The sequence below is a fragment of the Argopecten irradians genome, chromosome 7, assembly GCF_041381155.1.
Source record: "Argopecten irradians isolate NY chromosome 7, Ai_NY, whole genome shotgun sequence".
NCBI classification, from domain to species: domain Eukaryota; kingdom Metazoa; phylum Mollusca; class Bivalvia; order Pectinida; family Pectinidae; genus Argopecten; species Argopecten irradians.
The window spans coordinates 25,622,054-25,644,360 of record NC_091140.1 but is presented as its reverse complement, the minus strand read 5'-3'; the positions used below and the strand labels follow the sequence as shown (position 1 = coordinate 25,644,360).

The following is a 22,307-nucleotide window of genomic DNA, read 5'->3' as shown; positions in this document are numbered from 1 at the left end:
TAAGAACAAACATTATCATAGGGGTTTTGCTTCTAAGGTTGATATTCAAGTTAGGCAATCAGAACGCAGTGTATCATTGGGATTGGAATCCGAGTTTGATGACAGTACGTAACCATGTACATTGTAGTTTGAACTCTAGGGCTGATGTTAAATTATGGCCATGGAAACGTAAGTGATCACGAGGTTGTGCCTCATGATTAGACTTTGTCTTAGTCCTGAGAAGTTAGTCTTGCATATGGTAAAAGCTTTCTTCTTTTGCCATAGGGATTGAAGTAGGTGATCTTCTGGTTCTGGTGCTATGGCATCTTCACATGTCAAGGCAAGATAATACATTACACTCCTTTACTAGGATCGACGTATGTCGGTATCGATAGGTAGGGAAGGTGGTGCTTTGGTTACTATTTTTTTTTTATAATTTGACCTTGTGTGTTATTCTGATTCTGATTAATATATGATGAGCAGATTTTATCTGTTTTAATATTTCTCATCCGACCTTAGCAGATCATCGATATTCTTATCTATTACCTATATTATATCAGTTTTTCATTTAACTTTTTCAATATTTTAGCCAATATATGTCTCAACCTCTTGACCTTCAAACCTTAGTCACTTACATGAGGTGCTTGTCCCATGCCTGGTCAGGCTGACAATTCGTACTTAGTCCATAACACGAAGTTTGCCAATGTGAATCTGCCCTCTACCAATATTTCATTTGCATAATTTCTAGTGAAGTTGGATTTTTGGCAGACTGGAAACACAGTTTTGTATTTTAAACTGGTTAGTAGGTTTTGGGTAGAACTGTAATTATAACCATCGAGTTTCAAAGGTTTCCTCTTTTGTATGTTATCACAGGGTTTGATTCAGCAAGGTCCACAATTACACAAAGAGGTGACTCTATATTTACAATAAAAAAATCCTGTCCTACAATCAAGTGATAGATGCAAACCATCCAATAAGGGCAGCGGTGGCTGAGTGGTTAGGATGTCCCGACATATATTACCACAAGCCCTCCACCTCTGAGAGAGTTTGAATCCTATGTGGGGCAGTTGTCAGGTACTGACTGCTGGTTGGTGGTTTTTCTCAGGTTTTCCTCCACCAACAAACCTGGCACACCTTAAATGACACTGGCTGTTAATAGGACGTTCAACTACATTTAATATATCCAAAATCAAATCATCAAATGATGTTATATCGAATGATAACAAAGAAAACAATACATCATAAATTAAATATCTATTGTTTTTATTTCATTTCAAGTTAAAAATTGTCAATAAAATTTTTCTTAAAACAGTCATTTATAAAACTTAACAAACAATAATTAGCAGCAGATTTCCAAGATAAAATTTGTGTCAATAATGATGGTTGTGTAATTTAGGTCAGGGTTTTATCTGTCCTTACAAACACTTCAAACACATGTATAAGAAAAACCCTAACAATGATACTGTCACAATATTGGTAATACAATATGAAAATACTGTTAACTAGCTACAAGTCATAAGACACTGCAAAATTGAATTATTGATTTATTACCCTAAAGTGTGAATTCAATTTGCTGTAAAAAATATTTTTGACATGAAATGCAAATTCTGTGGTTGCTAAAATAATTTTGTTTACATTACAAAATGTATCTGTATATTGTCCTAGATGTAAAATAGGTAACATAAGAGGACTATACATTTGACTGAGGTATAGAGATAAATGCTTTAAAATAGAGTTTATGACACTTTTAACTTGGGTAGAAGCATGGTTTACATGCATTTTGAAGTATACTTTGATTATTGCACAGAAAGTAAGACAATTGAAATGCATGAAGGTATTAATGGCGTTGAATACTTCACACATTATATCTTATTGCAAGACAAATAAATATTCATATGTATGATAATTATACGAATGTTATCATTTCTAATGTATGGTGATAGATGCTCAATAGACAGATCTTGTAAATCATCAAAATTTAAATATCAGAAAAAATATATAGGTATATGTAACCCTAGTAAATACTAGCCGCAATATATCGTTCGGCTAGAGAGAACTTCTCTTTAGCTCGATCGGTTGAGCGTCAGACTAGTAATCCAGAGGTCCCGGGTTCGATCCCTGGCAGAGGCAGGTATTAAAATTTATTGTAAATCCTGCATCCTGTTACATATGCGCCCATGTAGGGACTCGGGAATGATACTTCACGATACCTTCAAAGGAATCGTTGTGACCCCTGGGCACTCGAGGATGAGCTGTTTCCTAGAGGGGGAGTATGTAACCCTGGTCAATACTAGCCGCAATATATTGCTTGGCTAGAGAGAACTTCTCTTTAGCTCGATCGGTTGAGCGTCAGACTAGTAATCAAGAGGTCCCGAGTTTGATCCCTGGCAGAGGCAGGCATTAAAATTTATTGTAAATCCTGCACCCTGTTACATATATATACATAAAAAACAACAACACAAAACTATGTCAGTCAACCTTGACTGGCTTAAACAGGCTGGGGGTGTTTAAAAGTGGTCAAGGTCCACAATTGTAGTCCATAGTAAACCTGTCACTTTCATTGTAAAATTTACAAAAATAAATTGATACCTGAATAAAAAGAAACGTTTTCACAATGTTTATAAATTCAGATTAGCATGTAATGCAGATGATCATATTTAAAATATAAAATATCTTCCTAACTAACAGCATCTTGAAATTCACAACTGTTCCCAGCCTTCATTCAGTGTGAAAAGTCATATAAAGGCCATAACATTGATTCCTCACATGCTGATATTTCTGTATATCCTCATCACCACTGTCCTCTGAGACCTTGAGATGACCTTGACTAGACCTTCATTTTCTTAGATTGTGAGTGTATTTCCTTCACCTCATCCCATTGGTCAGACTTGTAGTCGTTGGTATATAGTGATGGCAGTAGGTCCTTCAGGTCAATCGGCTCAAACACGGACAGGTTGTGGCTGTTAGTGGGGACAATTAATGTTTAATGATTATCACACAAGATAAATATGTTTGATATTGCGACTTTTTCAACATACTCATAATAAGTGTACTTCAAAGCTTTATTTTCTACTTTTGAATAACAAAGGAATTAAACAATCACCAACAAGAAAATAGCTAAACTGGTAAAGCTATATCTGGCATTCTGAGGGCTCTCCAGGATTCCAACCCAAGTCTGCCTGTACATGTCCACTTTTAATAGGTGTTGTATCTAAGTTATAATGCTGATTCATCATATATAACTCATGTATATACCCCAGTAAAACACAGGTTCTATGCATGTATGCTATTGTATATACCCCAGTAAACACAGTTGCATGTATGTATTGGTTGAGGAGAGCTGAAAACAGCAAACACATAAAATACATGTCTGGCATCTATTGCTGAGAAGGCAGTACAAAGTTGTTACAACTTGTATTTTACCTTTTTTCATATTACAGTTATGGCAATTAAACATGTTTGTAGAAAAATAATTGAAATCTATTTGCTGGGCCCGCGGTGGCAGAGTAGTTAAGATGTCCCGACACAAGCTCTCCACCTCTGGGTCGCTAATTCGAATCCCATGTGGGACAGTTGCCAGGTACCAACTGCTGGTTGGTGTTTTTTCTGCGGTGCTCCGGTTTTCCTCCACCAATAAACCTGGCATGTCCTTAAATGACCCTGACTGTTAATAGGATGTTAAACTAATTAAACCTAAAACCCCCAATCTATTGGCTGACTTGGCCAGTACACAGTACACCCCGGTACTTACAAATCAGGTTGTTGAGCAGACCCTGCTGGTACTGGATACAGAGCCTCGTATATACGGTCAGGGTCACTACCATGGATCGCAAAGGCATTAAACTTGGTGACACCTCGAGGGAAATAACTCACTGGAAATATGGCCTCACCGATCCAACGCCCACTTCCTTGGATAGCCACTTTGTACTCACATGGTAACTCTTTCTGTATGGAAAATACATTTTCTGTGGATTTTTTTTATTGGCAACAGCATAATAATGATATACACCTCAAAGATATTCCTTAAATTGATTAAGTAGATAGTTCTTTGATAAAATTCTATACAAACTAAGAAATAACAGTTATTATAACACATTTCGTATAGGTTCATGAACATTCAAAAGTCAAATTTACTTTTGAAATCTCTATGATAAATATAAGAGTCAATGTGGCCATAGAAAATCAATTTACTTTGGGGTTTATTTACCTTTACAATGTTTCTTACTCCACTCAGAAGCAAGTTCAAGTGTTGCCCATGTCTGAAATAGAAAGTGAAGATATGAAAGGTCATATGATGTAATTACTCCCGGTCCTCTGATGAACAATACGCCATAACTGACCAGGGTCTGATGATAGATTAGGTTTGGTTTGATGGATAAGTAGATTTGTCCATGATTCTTTGAAATACCTATATTAGTTCTATTCTTTGCTAAAAATAAATGGCATGATTATCCTTCCTGTGATCCTAATTTGTCCCTCTGTTTACTTACGGTGAGAGTTCTATTTCCAGATAGTCACCATCATCATTCAGGAAGAATGCTTCCACAACTGTAACAAGGTGAGATAATCAATGATCATTAAGTAACATGGGGAGATAATCAATAGTCTTTAAGTAATAAGGGGAGATAATCAATACTTATTAAGTGACAAGGAGAGATAATCAAGTCATTAAGTACCAAGGGGAGATAATTATTAGTCATTAAGTAACAAGGGGAGATAACCAATGGTCATTAAGTAACAAGGGGAGATAATCAATATTCATTAAGTAAAAAGCTCAAGCAACATGTACATGTACTTTAAATGGGTGATATTAGCCAATGAAAGTTCAGGAACCACTCTTAACAACAGTAAAAAGGGGAATTAATCTATAAATGTTCAGGAAAGCTTCCACAAATATCAAAAGGGGAGATAACCAATTATCTATATCTGTGACAAAATTATGACCATCTTGCATGTCATTATTGTTATATTTGGTGTGAAAGTGAAAAAAAAGATATGTTTTCATAATCAGGAATGTTAAGCATATGATTATAAAGAGTAGGCCCAGTCACACCTAACCTTTATTATGAAGAAAATCATTTCTTTATTCCCAATCATTTGAGATTAATAAATTTTATATATATTTATACAAATATAATTAAAATTGTGTGACCTTCATGATTCCATAGTTCCCAGCATGCAGTGCCTGGCTCTGTAGCTGGTACAGGTTTGTCATCAAAGAACTCAGCATCAACACTAATCTTCAGAGAGTTTCCATCGTCTGTGGAGGTCAGAGTGAGTTTGGCTGGGCGGTACTTGATCCCGAGGGGTTCACCATCCCAGGTTGTATTGATACAGAAGGTCAAGGACTTCTCATTGAGAATCTCATCCCACATCGCTGACTTGTACTGGTCAGTATAGTTATTAGGGAGGATGCTCCTCATGTCGATTGGCTCAAAAACAGAGAGGTTGTGGCTGGGAATAGAATCAATCTGTAAAGATCTTCAGTAAATCAGCAACTGATCAACTGTAATATGTAGATGTCTAATAAAGTTTGAAAATGTATACATGTATCTGAACCACAGTTCATTATACATTATACTAACAAAGAACATATGCAATTATTTACTGGAGAATTCCTTCCATATCAAAAATAACCAGCAAATTTGTGGAATTTCCATTCCCCGCTTTCAGGACATATTGTAGGTAAACATAATTGAGGTTCGGTTTAACCTTGGTTGAAACATGAAAAAATAAACTGAAGTCTTATTCGGAAGTAAGAAGTTTTATTTGTTATTTCATGATAAAACATGAATGACTTTTTTTTTTATTAAATCAACGAGCCATAACTCTGCCAAATAAGGTCCATCGCAAGTAGTGATCGAACTTTGCTGAGCCCTTAAGACATTTAACTTTGTTACCAAGTTTGAAGAAAATCAGTTAATATTTATTACAGTTATTGTATTGAAGTGGCAGAAAATGACTTTTTTATTAAATCAAAGGGCCATAACTCTGCTAATTAAGATCTGCCAAATGTGCCAATCGAACTTGGCTAAGCCCTTAAGGCATATAACTTTGTTACCAAGTTTTTACAATATTAATTTTAACATTTGTTAGTTATTACACAGAAACTGCAGAAAAATGACATTTGTAGTAAATTAAAGGGCCATAACTCTGATAAATAACATCCCTGAAAGAGTTGATCGAACCTGGTCAGGCACTTAAGGCATTCAACCTTGTTGCCAAGTTTGAAGAAAATTGGTTAATATTTATTACAGTTATTGTACAGAAGTGGCAGAAACTGACTTTTTTTTACTTAAGCAAAGGGCCATAACTCCGCAATCGAACTTGGCCGAGTCTTTAAGGCATTTAACCTTGTTACTTAGTTTGAAGAAAATCGGTTTACATTTGTTAACTTTTTGCACCAAAATCGTAGAAAATGATGTGTTTAGTAATTCAAAGGGCAATAACTCCACAAAATAAGGTCCATGGACAGTCACATTCAACATTGGTCGAGCCCTTAAGGCATACAACGCTGTCACCAAGTTTGAAGAAAATTTGTTTACATTTGTTACAGTTATTGCACAGAAACAAAGTGTTACAGAAAGACGGACAGACAGACAGACAGACAAACCCATATTAATATCCCTCGTTTCGCAGAAAGCGGGGTATAAAAATCAACATAAGGTTATTATTTTACCTGTGCATTAAAACAAATTTGACAAATTATGTTGTCCCTTTATCTGCATTACCACAGCAAAATAATTACAAATACTGCAATGTATTACAGATACATATTACAGTCAGACATGCCATAGTGACTGCCTATGTATAAAGGCCACCTGTTCAATAAGACCACTTTATCAGGGTCCTAAATTGTTAACTTTGATCAACACAATTTGCACTTGGCTATAAAGACCACATGGGTATAAAAAACACTTGGTCTTGGTCCCTTGGGAGGTCTTTATAGACAGGTATGTCTGCGTACCTCCAAATCTAATCTACCTAAGAAATTTACCTACAAGTATGGGACTTTATATTTGCCAGTAGGTACAGGATAGAGAGCCTCGAAGACCCTATTAGGTTGTGGACCATGCATCGCAAACGCATTAAACTTGGTGACAAACTTAGGGAAGTGTGCGGCCGGGAACACAGCGTCGCCTGTCCATCGGTTACCTTGGATACTGGCTGTAAATGTACATGGCAACTCTTTCTGTAAAACAAAGACAAATCTTTTGCAGGAAAAGTAAGATAATAGAAGTATCTGATAAAACAAAAGCCCCTGCCTCCAATGGAATTTGAGTGGGAGGTGATGCATGTGTGACAGTGCATGCCTCCCCTCCCTTCATGGTGGAGACATAAATACAAGCTTGTGATTAACATTACTTCATAAATATTCATTTAAGCTCAATTATGAAATTGTTGGCGATATCATAAAAAATTTACTTAAATGCAAAGAAATATTACTTTCAGACTTTTTAATTGATTATATTTTATTCCTTACCCTAACTAGATTCATCTCACCATGAAGTACGAGATTGAAATGTTGTCCATACCTAAAATGAAAACAACATGTAAATTAGGACATGTAAGCTTAGGTTACTGCCAAATATGATTGAGAACATATAATAAAGAGAGAAACTAGATACATATAGGCCTAGTTAACAAATGAGCAGTTTCAATGCCATATCCAAAAGAAACGAATATGTATTTGTTTCTCTTGATTTTTATCTTTAAAATGAGAAACACAATTATCCTTTAATTTATAAAACAAACATCTGTTTCAAAATATGATTTATAGGGGAATTGAAGTAGTTACACAAAATTATTTTGTAGAATACCAGAATGATCTCCCCTTAATTAGCCAAGGAAATACTCACGGTGATAGCTCAATTTCCAAATAATCATCATTATCGTTCAGAAAGAAAGCTTCAACAACTGAAAGAATAGAGACATTCAAATTTATGGAGACATCTTAGCACTAACATTTAAATACCTCTAACTACATATATTTGATATCATATATGAACACCGAGACCAACAATTCAATAAAGTAATAATAGTTTTTAGTCATTATCTCTGTAGTGTTTAACATCCAAATGGAATAATCTTATAGGTAGGTGCTTAATAGTACTGTATGCTGATGGCTAACCTACCCAGGTATATATAACGACAAAACTGGCGAGTAAAACTTACGATTTTCACATGTAAATCACGACGTAATAATGCAAAAACATCGTCAGATTTTGGTTTTGACCACAGATAAGCAGAACTGGTGTATAATATAAGCCTCACTCCTGATTTTCAGAGAAAAACGTCGCGGCTTTTACTCCGAAAAATATGGTATATATAACCACACTAACCTTTATTTGAAACCATGACAACCAAATGTTCCATAATTATGCTTAGAAGGAGATATCCAGACAAAAAAAGCATAAGGTGATCTAGTCACCATAGCTTATGTTCAAATCACGGAACAAAAACAATACACATAGATACATAAAAAAGAACTGTGTCCATTTGATGGTTTCCATATACATAAAAAGAAAACACAACTATAAAACAGTTTTTTCCTCCCTAGCGCTTTCTCGGCTCATGCCGGTCTTCAGGGGTTTGAATTCTTTTATTTGTAAAACATGAGTAAGATTACGTCATGACATGGTACATAAAGATATTGTGAATGGTTCTGGAAGAAACCAACAAAAACATGAGGACAACTTATGAAACCTGTGTTAAATTCAGAACGGGACAAAGGAACTTCATATTAGTTTTTATTTTGTCCTCATTCTTCCAGAACCATTCACAATATCTTTATGTACCATGTCATGACGTAATCTTACTATGACGTCATTGTACTATGACGTCATGTTTTACAAATAAAAGAATTCAAACCCCTGAAGACCGGCATGAGCCGAGAAAGCGCTAGGGAGGAAAAAACTGTTTTATAGATGTGTTTTCTTTTTATGCACATAGATACATATATTTATCAGGATGTAAAGCAATTAAATACAGTTACACCTGTCTATTAATAACACCCAACTGACAGATGAACAATTGGTGTAAATAGCCAGGTGGTCTTTATACACCAGGTGAATTGTGTTAAATTGGTCATTTTGGATCCAAGAATAGTAGTCTTCTTTATAAGTAGATGGCCTTTAACAGAGGTGGTCGCTAAGGCAGGTTCTACTGTATTATATACTTACCCTCATACAGCCATAGTTCAAAGCAAGGTTCCCCTGGTTTTCCGTTTGGAGGGACAGGCTGATCCCCAAAGAATGGGGCGTCGACATGGATGTTGAGATCCTCTCCATTACTCGCCGTGCTCAGGGTCATACGGACCGGGTCGTAGTCCCCACTGAGGGGGCGTCCATCCCAAGTTTTCGTGATGCAGAACTCCATATCAAGTACTCCCCGAAGACTTTACAGATAATGGTCTAGATTTCTGTGAGAAATATACAAAATGGATCTATATTCTTCATGCAATTTCATCTATAATCTAATTTACATATAATATCATTTCTTAACATATGCAAAAAGAATAATCAATAATGCAGAAAAAATAGACTCGTGCTTTAGTATTCTTACTCCATATTTTATGCATTTTGACATAATAATCAACGTTAATAATGACTGAAATATTTTTCTTTCAAAGAATAATTTTAATAAATTGCTATACAAGCTTTTAATCTGGTAATATGAAAACTTTACAGAATTTTTCCTGCGTATGATATTGTGAAAGGAAAAAAATTGTTGGTTGTGGAATTGGGCATGATCTGCCACCTTATATAGAATTGTCTCCCCTGGTACAGGCCTAGTAACTAATAAAAAGTGGGTACAAATAGAGGGAATGAACACATATTTATATTTCATCTGAATTTTTTTATATGTACATTGAATACCATGCAAACAAAAGGCTGTCACACTTAGGCCTAATGATTATACGGTTATTTTATATGTATTTCTGGCTATTTGTTAGAAACTATACATGGCCCTGTGCTCAGTCACTGCAGTTTTCTCCACATATTTGCATGTGATCGAACGTAACTCAACCAAATGAAGATGTCTTATATATTTACTATATGTGGACACTAGAATACAATCGCACCAAATAATAAAGCGGGTTCAGTGGCTGTCCTTCCGTTTACCTGAAACTACACACCTGTGAGTAACCTTTGAAGTTTACCGACCGCCGACTGGCTTACCGGAAATGAAAGTAGAAACACGTGAGGCTCTCATAAGGGGGAACTCCAAATTCTCTCTCAAATTAATTTGAATCTTTTGTTTATCGTCCAGAAACACGTGTTTTAAGTGACACTAGCATTCACAATCAAATAAACATAAAATAAATAATCAATATCATTACCTATATGTGCGATGAAAGGCCAAAATTGCTACTATAAAGAGACATTCTAGTTACCCCCTTGATGCCTAGTCACGTGACTGCAATGACCATCAACACACGTCTGATCGCCATATTTGTTGTGATTGTGTACAAACTGGTTACCGAGGAATAGAAGACATACCACAACAGTTCTTACAGAGAAAAGACAGGTAGGGTAACATATTCCTGTTTTACTAACAGTCATGCTCCAATGTTCATGTGACACAAGTCAGTCACAAGTGTGAAGTTTACCTGTCCGCTCCCGTGTGTTACCTGTGAGACACGGACAGGAGCCGGGTAGGTCTGTACCGCCTACTGGACAACAACAAGGAGTCTATAAATAGTCAGTTTCATTAAAATTCATTGCGGGTAAATACAAGGTCTGGACGTATTGTCCTTTAGATAATTAATTAACAAGTATTATATACACTGTACAAATATACAGTACATTGTAGTCATACCACAGGGCCATGTATAGTTTCTATATGAAAAAATAGCCAGAAATACATATAATTTTATTACCCTGTGTTCATACTGTATTATACATGACCAATAATGTGTACAGTACACTAGTATGTCTGATTGTCTAGAGGTGTTCTATATAATGTAAGCTCCCTGTATGTGTATGTTATATACCAGGTACACCCAGGTATGTCCCTAACAGTCCCAGCCTGACTTTGTATGAGAAATTAAGACAGGTATGGAGACTGACAACCTTACATGATACCAGTGAACACACTTATTTTTTTGATAGGATGTATATGTATAGCACACCAGTTGTAATGAAGTCATGAAGACACATTTTCATTAACTGCACAGTAGTGCAGGTTGTATATTTCGAAAATTTCATCCTTCTTCAAAGACGCATAGCTGTCACCTGCATTCTAATAAAAAAAAACTCTTAAAAAGAGACAAGATATACATGCATGTACTCTATCATTCTATAGATAAGATGTTTATACCCCTCCCCCTCCTAGAAATAGGGTCAAGTGAGTGTCACCCTGTCTGTAGCTTTAGACATTGTCTGATATAAATATCCAAGAAAGAAGAAAGAAATGCAGGCTCAGTTGCCCTCTTTGTAATACATAAAAGACACTTAGAAATAAGGGATGTCACCCTGTTTGTTAGACATGAACTTGTGTCTTAATCCTATCAAGACATGTAGACGCTAGCTGTCATAATCCTGAAAAGATTTGGCAATACACAGTTCTTTCCTTGTAAGTTGTAAGACATGTTGACACTGCATGCATGTCAACCCTGTAGAAATATAGGGAGTATTGTATTTATTACCTTTTCTGTTATAACATATACATGTCTAATCCTGCCAAGACATGTAGACATACATACTGCCAAATTAAATTCATGAAAAGACAATTTCTGGAACCGTCCTAGAAAGGCATAAAGACACTGTTACCCACTTTCTGAAAAAAGCATATATTAACAGAATCTTTCCCTATCTAGATGGTGTGACAACAAAATCACAACCCGAGGGGTAATTCAATAACGTCCAACCCGAGGCTTGCCAAGGGTTGGACAATAGATAATTACCTAAAAAGAAGCATTTTCACTGGGACATGAACATGAATCCATTGTCTGTACGTCAATATTGATGACGTCATCAATAATGCACACCAAGTTCACACTGCATGAAATCATGACGTCACATAATTGTCTTCAGGTTCAAAAGGCTAGTGCGCGTAATCTGTCATACGCTAGGGGTTGACAGAGAAATCTCCCACAGCTAAAACGGGTGACAAATCAGAGAATGGTGGGAGAAGCTGATATCATGTGGTTATAATTTTCAAAAATATATATGATCATGTTGTATGGTAGACATTGATCTTGTGGATTAGTTAGTGGTTTACCTTTTGGACTGATCTTATTTACATCATCAATACTGCTATTTGGCAAAACCCTTGCTATGACAGTGAGATTTTCTTGTCTTATAGACTGGCCACCAGTATCTAGTTAAAACACAATCACTAAAGTTTGTGATTATTTTTATCTCTATGACCTGTCTCGATCTGATTATAAGTTTTAAGAAAGGGGGAGATAATCTAGTATTAGAATTCTGCTGAGAAAATCTTCTCATAGCATTCCTGGTATGGTCTGCATGGAGGCCAGTCTACCAATTCTATTTAAGGATTAAAGTCTCTTTCTGGTGGTTCTATCGAAGGATAAAGTTGAGTAGGGTATCGATATTTGGAATGGACCGCGAAGCGGTCCATGAAACAAATATCGATACCCTACTCAACTTTATCCTTCGATAGAACCACCAGAAAGAGACTTTAATCCTTATATTTACTGTCTTAAGTATTATTTTCATAGCTCAAAATTTACCCTTAATAGTGTTTATGGCATTTATAAGACTAAAAATTGAATTATATCGTTTGGTTCCGACAGGCATTTGGAACAGCCACTCGAAGTGGCGGATTTTCCCGCCAATTTATCAATGAACATACAAATAAAATGAGTTCCGTCTCATGAAGCATATATCTGGGGATTTCCGGGTATGAAACTATAACTCGTTTTATTTATCTGTTGTTAAAAACACCATGGTGCAAAGCACTTAAGTTTTATCTTTTACTTCGTTTGATTACACACGCTTACACAATTCATAGGCCTAACGTGGCAGGATATTTATCGTAGTTGTGACGCGGCGTCCGATTCAAACCGCCTGTGTCAAGGAGGTGTGACAAACAGAGAGTTTCTTCAATTTTGTGATCACTTGAGTTCTACTTAATCAGTTCACGTTTGAAATTACTTGAATACACGGATGTTTAAATAGTTCCATGTCATTATTTCCGGATTTTGGAATGTATCGGACGTCGTTTCGAGGAATATGTACAAACACAGGTAGGCCCACTAAGTACTGTAAACGTTTACCGCTCTCAAAATGTTAGCTTATATTTATATTGTTGTTTCAAACACTTCAATAAATATTAGAGATATATATTACAAGTATTGTTAAGCTACAATTGTAGGATTCCGTTTCATTGATATTTCGAAACACCCAAACGTACATTGTGTATGTAAGGCCTACTCACGCCGATTCACAGTAGATAACGTACAGGCGAACAAAAATGCTTTATCGTGCTAGGTCGTTTTGGTTAAACTTATGCAACTCAAAGACTGATGTTGTCCTGACATATCTTATCCATTTGCGTACAACCAAAGATGTTAAAAACACAAATAGGATGTAGATCTACATGTTCAATGTTGTAGCGAACAACACAGACTCACCGACACACAATATGTAAACATTGCGACGTCATCGGAATGTGCAAAACTGTACATTGTACAACATTGTTTATTTATATCATACGCACGGAGGCATTGCTCAAAGAGGTACGGTAGTAACATAAACGATGTAGCTTTTCTACATTTGTATTTACACACGTACATGTATATATGTGTTCAAACCTATTTTGATACATGTACATGTTCATCGAACGTACGTTCGGTACTGAAAACACCAAAAGTTTCTGATTTGGACCATCATAAATTCATCCGCGCGGCTCCAAATTGCGCGTGATATACTCAATTTATCGAGAAATAAAGTTGAGTAGCCTTTGGTTGAAATCAACGGGTTTATACTATCAATTCACCACTGACTGTAAATATTGTGCTTTGTTTACCTCCCTTTAGATTTTAATCATCATTGATGCTACAATATAAATCTATTGCTGGGTGACTTGTTCTTTGTTATTGTTTTGTGTGTGAAATCATATCTGTGAGTTTGGTTTGACTGTATGAATGTTTAAGTAATCCACATTGTTTATGTTTCAAATCTTGTAGAGTTTGACAGTTTGTGCTATGTGTAGGAGTATGTATGTACCAGCTGTAGTTATATTTAGGCTTTGGAGTTTGACGTTTGTGTAACTGTAGGAAATCTGTCAAATTAAAATGAAATCTAGTAAATCCAAAAAGAAAATATTGTATAGTGAGTATAAGGTCTAGATGTTAGCTTAATTGAAGCTCTGTATGATAGCCACATGCAGGTTCGGAAATTCACACCGTGAATCAGAAAACAAAACTTCAGCAATTCTTTTTGTTGTGATCTGTGTTTTTAATTTTGAATTAATACCCAGTAACTATATATTTAATGTCTATGTTTCTTAGAACCAGTACTAAACTTTTAACGGTATTGTTTTCAAACTAGGATCATATTATATATTCTGATTTTCAACCTGCATGGATACATTCTCTTCAGATGTCAAAATTATAATTGAACGAATATGGATGTAAATATGATGACTTTGATATAACAGGGGAGGTTTTCATTTTCTCATGATCAGTATCCTTTGCTTGAGATTCAAAGGATATATATTTGGGTGACTCATTTTGAGTTGTACAATATGAGATAAACTAATAAATATGGAGATGCCGCCACATGTATATTTATCCTAGTAGGGTTGGGGTATATTTATTGTTTTCTGATAAATACAATGACCTACCACTATCTGATAACTCTGACTGTAGAATCAGTATTGCTGATGGTATGGAAGTTAAAAGTCTTCATTCCTGATAAGGAGGGATCTGAAGTACCCCATTATTTATACAATAGTAGATAAATTTGTCCCTCAATGGTGTCTCACATTGGAATCCTTTCGTCCTCCAGATCAATTTCTGAGCTAATACATACTTTTGATTTCTGTGGTTAGATGTCACACCAGCTGTCGACGGGTTTGTGTTTTAGAATTGTACAAGCTGCCGCAGTATCAATATACATCAGAGTGGCCCACACCATAGGTATAAGGGGTTTGTAATAACATGTAATCTGGGACCATCTTATACTAATCATCACTTATTTACAGAAATTCAAACTTCACTCTCTTGATGTTGGCAGGTCACCTTGGTAAATTAAGCTAATTTAAAAGTTTATCTTTATAGATTGATCTCTATATATAGGTTTGTTGTCCTATATAATGGCAGCTAGAGTCATTTTAGGACAATATGGCCTCCCTTATGTTTAATGTACTTAAAGTCTAATCTTACTGAAGTACACTGTAAAAGACACCGAACAGCACACCCCACCAAGCTACAGCAAACCAGTCATCTCACTCCCTTCATATAGTTGGTGCTAACAAAATGTTCAAATTGGATACTGTATTTGAACCAGTAAGCACCCCACCCTTATTAAATTCAATTGTTTAGGGATTTATTGGGTCAAATAGCGTAGGTTATTTGAGTTCAAGTTTATAAGGTGCAGCCTTGTATTAACCTAGCTTCTATTAGTTTTATAGTTTACCAGTACTTTGTTCAAAAGAGAACAGGAAAAAAAACTTTGCAAAAGTGATTTTAGTTATAATTTTGTATGTCTATTATCATTATGTTACCTTAATTAATTGTTGAATTTATAATTTCATTTCTAATATAATGATGTACAATTCAAACACTTCGTCACTGAACACTTACAATAGCTGCTTTCTGCCTTAGTATAGTTATGTAATATATACCCAGTTATCATTGTTACCCAAGAGGTATGCCATATTTGCTGTTTGTATTTCAGCAATGTAAATAAACGATTTAGGTAAACAATGTGTCATAGGATTTGTCAGGATCTCTACTCTACATCAGACAGCTAGATGTTTGAACTGAAGATCTCTCTTGTTCTTTGTTAAAATAAACTTAAACTATCATATTTTTGGAAACTTAGCTTTACTGGTGAAGTTGGGCAATGGCCATCATTAACACAAAGATACTACTGAACTTAAGGTTTATTGTAGAAGTTTGGCAATGAAACTTCCATCACACAAATAAACTACCAACTTTTACATTTTCTGTACTTGTAGTAGTAGGAAATAGTCCCTTATAATTCACATCCATAGCAACGATTGAGACCAGGATGTAGTGAACATTGTGTTTGGGGAAGCCGATGTTGTTATGATGGAGAGGGAGAGTAGTCTGTTGGTGTTTGTTGTTGCCACCCATCACCATCATGTTGTTGTCTTTATCCTGGTGATAAACTCACTATTATGGTTACATCTGTTGATAAGTCTATAGAAACAAGACCATGTCTTTACATTGTATATATATGAAGGCAGCAGAACTCCATCAGAATATACCTGATGACCTACGGGTGCCATTATATACCTGTATCCATAGTGCATTTAGTTGTTATACCAATGTTGGGAATAAAATATCACTGTAGAGAGAAGGGTACTTTTTGTTTACTTTGAATAATTGGAGTGCACTCCAAAGAGTCACTCCAAAAAACTTGAAGCTTGCTATAGATGGGCTGCCATGTTGACTCGATTTTCACAGTGGACTATGTCCATGAACTCCTTACAGGATAATTAATTACAGACAATTTCTAGTACAATCCATAAAATCCAAGAGACTTTACTCTGAATTGTATTATTGGTGAATGGCAAGTTTTATTCTATTCTAATGCTATTTAAGTTATTTACATGGAAATTGAACATTTTATTTCCACAAATGCTAATTTAACTACCTGTAAGTAATGTTTGTCTGTTGCTCGATCAACTTAAATGTATTTGACTTTGGTACATCTCTGCAGTCTATTTTATTTCTTTCATTTTAAAGTCACTTAGATAATGCTATGAGAACATTAACAACAGTATATTTTACTTTAGTATTACAGTAGCATGTATTGCCTGTTTGTTTAATTTTCCCTTGACTTCGTGTGTAGAAAATGAGTCATGCATTTTGATGTCATATAAAAGTTATAAAGTTGTATGTTCTGTTTGGTTAGTTTGTAGTGTTGTGTCATACAAGTGTCAATACATCACAGTCAACTTTGACCTCTGGTTGCTTTGATCACGGTTACCTTACCTACACCAGACATGATAAATACACTTTTCCCATGGGTATATATAATTAAGGTATTTCACATTTTCAGTTTCATTCAAGTAAATGAATATCGTGTATATATCTTTGGTTGAAATACAAATCTCTTTGGCAACAGATTGATCAATTATACAAAAAAATAACGTAAACTACCATAGATACATATGAACTTTTTAGTGAGCTCAGCTTCCAAATGATCAGATTCTTGTAAGTTTTCTGTTTTTAGGTCATCTGACCCGAAGGGTCAGGATGACCTATAGTCATCATGCTTCGTCCGTCGTCGTGCGCCGTGCGCCGTCCGCCGTGCGCCGTCCGCCGTCCGTAAACTTTTCACATTTCAATCTTCTTCTCAAGTTTGACCTGTGGGATTGAGCTGAAACTTACATGAAATGATCCTGACATGGTCCCGACAAAGTGTTGTTATTTTTCGGGTCGATCCGAAATCCAAAATGGCCGCCACAGCCGCCATCTTGAAAACACATTTTGAACTTCTTCTCAAGTTCTACCAGTGCGATTTGGCTGAGACTTGCAAGAAATGATCCTGACATGGTCCCGACAAAGTGTTGTTATTTTTCGGGTCGATCCGAAATCCAAAATGGCCGCCACAGCCGCCATCTTGAAAAACACATTTTGAACTTCTTCTCAAGTTCTACCAGTGCGATTTGGCTGAGACTTGCAAGAAATGATCCTGACATGGTCCTGACAAAGTGTTGTTATTTTTCGGGTCGATCTGAAATCCAAGATGGCCGCCACAGCCGCCATCTTGAAAACACATTTTGAACTTCTTCTCAAGTTCTACAAGTGCGATTTGGCTGAAACTTGCATAAAAATGATCCTGACATGGTCCCGACAAAGTGTTGTTATTTTTCGGGTCGATCCGAAATCCAAGATGGCCGCCACAGCCGCAATCTTGAAAACACATTTTGAACTTCTTCTCAAGTTCTACTTGTGCGATTTGGCTGAAACTTGCATGAAATGATCCTGACATAGTCCCAACAAAGTGTTGTTATTTTTCGGGTCGATCCGAAATCCAAGATGGCCGCCACAGCCGTCATTTTGAAAACACATTTTGAACTTCTTCTCAAGTTCTACTAGTGCGATTTGGCTGAAACTTGCATGAAATGATCCTGACATGGTTCCAAACAAAGTGTTGTTATTTTTCGGGTCTATCCGAAATCCAAGATGGCCGCCACAGCCGCCATCTTGAAAACACATTTTGAACTTCTTCTCAAGTTCTACCGGTGCGATTTGGCTGAGATTTGCATGAAATGATCCTGACATGGTCCCGACAAAGTGTTCTTATTTTTCAGGTCGATCTGAAATCCAAGATGGCCGCCACAGCCACCATCTTGAAAACACATTTTGAACTTCTTCTCAAGTGCTACCAGTGCGATTTGGCTGAAACTTGCATGAAATGATCCTGACATGGTCCCGACAAAGTGTTCTTATTTTTCGGGTTGATCCGAAATCCAAGATGGCCGCCACAGCTGCCATCTTGAAAACACATTTTGAACTTCTTCTCAAGTTCTACCGGTTCAATTTGGCTGAAATTTGCATGAAAGGAGCCTGACATGGTCCCTACAAAGTGTTGTTACATCTCTGGTTGATCCCCAATCGAAGATGGCAACCATGACACTATATCTATATTTCTAATTAATTTCCTATATGATTATTGCCAAGGTACTCAGATGACCGTTAAGGCCCATGGGCCTCTTGTTGGCTCTTAATTCTGTTCTGGCCATAACATTTGCAGGTTGTACTGGAAGTTATATATCTGTATGAAACATGCAGTTTACTGTATAAGTTAATTGTACTTGCTTTTCCGATGAATACCCAGCAATGCTGCCATTACAGGTAGCTATGACCTTGACCGCATTAGGTTTAAAGTCATGTAAACATAATACAAAATTACATGTAATAATTGGCACAAATTGCCAGGTCGATATATACCCATTGCCATCTGAATCCCGTTCCAATTTCATATGGAAATAGACTTGACCCAAAAAGTCAGAAATAAGCAAATGTTCTTATATATCCAATTCTACACCAAGGTGATCAAAATAAGATATCATAGAATGATAAGTTCGCCATTCACTTTGAAACAATTAAAAGGGAGATAACCAATTATTTCCATAATAAACAATTGTCCATTTGGAAATGGTTTCTTATTTGATAGAGAAATTATTACTTGGAACACATTAAATATTCTAATTATCTTGATAACTATATATACATCTATATTCATCTCAGATATCTTTATTTAAGATTCAAATTAGCTTGATAACTAAACACATCCATTCATTATCAGGTAATCTTCACATATCATAACTGCTAATGGCAAAGTGCTGTTCATATCAAATGTTTTTTGTTGAAATGATAGTTCATTACAAAAAAAATGGTATTAAATATGTATCAATCTTCCAATTAAAATCTGAACATTGCTAGGCTCTTTTTAACTAATGTACTTTATATTGACATAAAGGAAAAGGATGATAACGTTTGACCTCTGAAATAGATTCTGTGAAAGGCCTACAGTATTGATAAAGCTATCATGTAATTTATAGTTAAATAATAAATTGAAAATGAGAACATCATAAAAGTTTACAGGCCTGTGACTGTCCACATTAGCATGCTGCCTGTCAGTGGTAAAAAGACCCGCCCCCTTTTTATGAGGGATGCCAGGCGAGCTGACTGATAACACAGATCTATAAACAGGAAGACTTTCTCTCCAGCTGCAGATTACAACACAGTAGTACAACATAGTCTTTAGTTGGATTATTTGTGGTATCTTTTGGAGAAAAAGCTTGGAGAGATAGCCTAGCTGAGTTATAGCTATCTCCTACAGAACAGGATCGCTGGCTATCTTCTACAGGTGAAATATAGTATGCTTTGTAATGTCGGTTTGTGGGCCAGCACAAGATGTAGACATTTGAATGTCAATTAAGGTGTTTTGTCATGTTAGGTAGGGTGAAGTGATATAGAAAATGGTCTGTCACCTGATAGATAAAATTGTCATACCTGTATAGTATTTGTGATGCGGATGTTGTAATCGCTTCACCTAAAAGTTGTAGGAAATTCAGTAGGGGAGGAAAACTTCAAACTATAGATTCAATTTTCATGATAAATGTTGAATCATTAATCATATACTGGGTATATTCATTGAATTTCAATGATTGCTAAAAATTTTCTGAACACAGCTGTGTTTCCTGAAATTAAATATAGCATGTGCTAGTTATGATATTAAAACTTAATTATTAATTAATTGCATGCATGTTTGAAAACTTAACCTGATTTACCTGTGATTTATGGGCCCACAGCACGACACGACTAGGATTCATATTAACAAGGTCATGTGCGTGACAGTTTTGACATATTCCTGATTCAATGTGTATATGTTGATGTCTAACTTACATTTCTTCTTAAAACAATATTTTCGGACACAATTGATTTACTTTATTCAAATACATTTATATATAGACCACAAAACAACATGTCATATAATATTTTTTTAAATTATTCATCATGAGTTCACTGCATAAAAAACTACATTTGTTTGATAGAAAATGTAGGTCACTGTATCAGGTAGAAGATATAGGTCACTGTATCAGATAGAAGATGTAGGTCACTGTATCAGATAGAAGATGTAGGTCCCTGTATATGTGTCATATGAAAAATATAGGTCACTGTAGCCTGTCTTTTGACTAATTTATAGATTATGATTTTTAGCTCACCTGGTCTGAAGGGCTGGTGAGCTTATGTCTTGGCGCGCGTCCGTCGTCCGTCCTTCCGTCTGTCAACATTTCCTTTAAAACTCTACTTGTCATAGTTTCCTGCATGGATTCTAACCCCATTTGGCCAGAAACATCCTTGGGGGAAGGGGAACAGAGATTGTATAAATTTTGGCTCTGACCCCCGGGGCCAGGAGGGGCGGGGTCCAATAGAGGAAATAGAGGTAAAATCCTTTAAATGCCTTCTAGTCATAGATTTCTGCATGGATTCTAACCAAATTTGGCCAGAATCATCCTTGGGGGAAGGGGAACAGAGTTTGTATAAATTTTGGCTCTGATACCTTGGAGGCAGGAGGGGTGAGGCCCAATAGAGGAAATAGAGATTCATTCTTTAAATTAATGCTACTAGCGATAGATTTCTTCATGAATTGTTACCAAATTTGGACAAAAGGATCCTTAGAGGAAGGAGAATAGAGTTTGTATAAAATTTGGGTCTGACCCCCTGGGACAAGGAGGGGCTGGGCCCTATAGGGGAAATAGAGGTAAATCCTTTAAATCGCTACTAGTCATAGAGTTCTGCATAGAATGTAACGTAAATTTGGTAAGAAGCATCCTTGAGGGAAGGGGAACAGAGTTTGTATAAATTTTGGCTCTGACCCTTGGGGGCAAGAGGGGTGGGGCCCAATAGGGGAAATAGAGGTTAATTCTTTAAATCGCTGCTAGTGAGAGTTCTGCATGGATTCTAACCAAATTTGGCCAGAAACATCCTTGGGGGAAGGGGAACAGAGCTTGTATTAATTTTGGCTCTGACCCTCTGGGGGCAGGAGGGGCGGGGCCCAATAGTGGAAATATAGGTAAATTCTTAAATTGCTACTAGTCATAGAATTTTGCAGGAATTATTACCAAATTTGGCCAGAAACATCCTCTGGGTAAGGAGAAAAGAATATGTATAAATTTTAGCAACTCCTGGATAAGATAGAGTGGAGTATGACAATGTATAGGGTCTGACAATGTTTAGAGTCTGACAATGTGTAGGGAAACTAGAGGTAAGTCTTTAAATGCCTTCAGAAAAGAAACAATCATCCTGTATTTAGAACATTATATAATTACTTGGCATAACAAACCAGTTGAGCGAAACAGGTCCTCTGGGCCTCTTGTTGCCATTGTCATAATATTTACCATCAACAGAACCTAGCTTGCATTATACATTTTTATCTCTTGAAGTATATGCCTGGTATAGCTATAGCTTTTCTGTTTATTACAGAGTTATCTTCCCTTCTGCATATAGAGTTACGGATTGTTGCGCAGTTTTTTATGAGAGTAACGTCGTAGAGAAAACATGAGTTTTGCGCACAAAGTAATGATGTCACAAATGATACCTATACCCACAAGGGAAGTACCTAGTAATTCTTTAAAATATTCAAAGA

The 22,307-nt window shown here is 36.1% G+C and overlaps 2 protein-coding genes across 10 annotated transcripts in view; one reads left to right on the top strand and one right to left on the bottom strand.

Annotated features, from left to right (window-relative positions):
- Positions 1 to 1,225: 1,225 nt before the first annotated feature.
- Positions 1,226 to 10,494, bottom strand: LOC138327968 (uncharacterized). 4 transcript variants are annotated; one of them, XM_069274498.1, is made up of 10 exons: positions 10,322 to 10,494; positions 9,162 to 9,400; positions 7,839 to 7,896; positions 7,463 to 7,514; positions 6,981 to 7,171; positions 5,132 to 5,433; positions 4,470 to 4,527; positions 4,187 to 4,238; positions 3,731 to 3,924; positions 1,226 to 2,939 (listed from the first exon to the last, which is right to left on the bottom strand). In XM_069274498.1, the coding sequence occupies exons 2-10, from the start codon at positions 9,355 to 9,357 to the stop codon at positions 2,807 to 2,809; spliced, it is 1,236 nt and encodes a 411-aa protein (XP_069130599.1). In that variant the 5' UTR covers positions 9,358 to 9,400; positions 10,322 to 10,494; the 3' UTR covers positions 1,226 to 2,806. The 4 variants fall into 4 exon arrangements, with proteins under 4 accessions (XP_069130599.1, XP_069130596.1, XP_069130597.1 ...); XM_069274495.1 differs by lacking the exon at positions 10,322 to 10,494 and adding an exon at positions 10,118 to 10,176; XM_069274496.1 differs by lacking the exon at positions 10,322 to 10,494 and adding an exon at positions 10,104 to 10,175.
- Positions 10,401 to 22,307, top strand: part of LOC138327962 (neurofilament heavy polypeptide-like) — a 78,874-nt gene continuing 66,967 nt past the window's right edge. For 5 of the 6 annotated variants that reach the window (XM_069274485.1, XM_069274484.1, XM_069274482.1 and 2 more), the window contains exon 1: positions 10,401 to 10,509. The gene's annotated coding sequence lies outside the window, so the exon portion shown is untranslated. Of the gene's footprint in view, positions 10,510 to 19,887; positions 20,025 to 22,307 lie in introns of those variants that run through there. The other variant, XM_069274475.1, reaches the window with a different exon arrangement.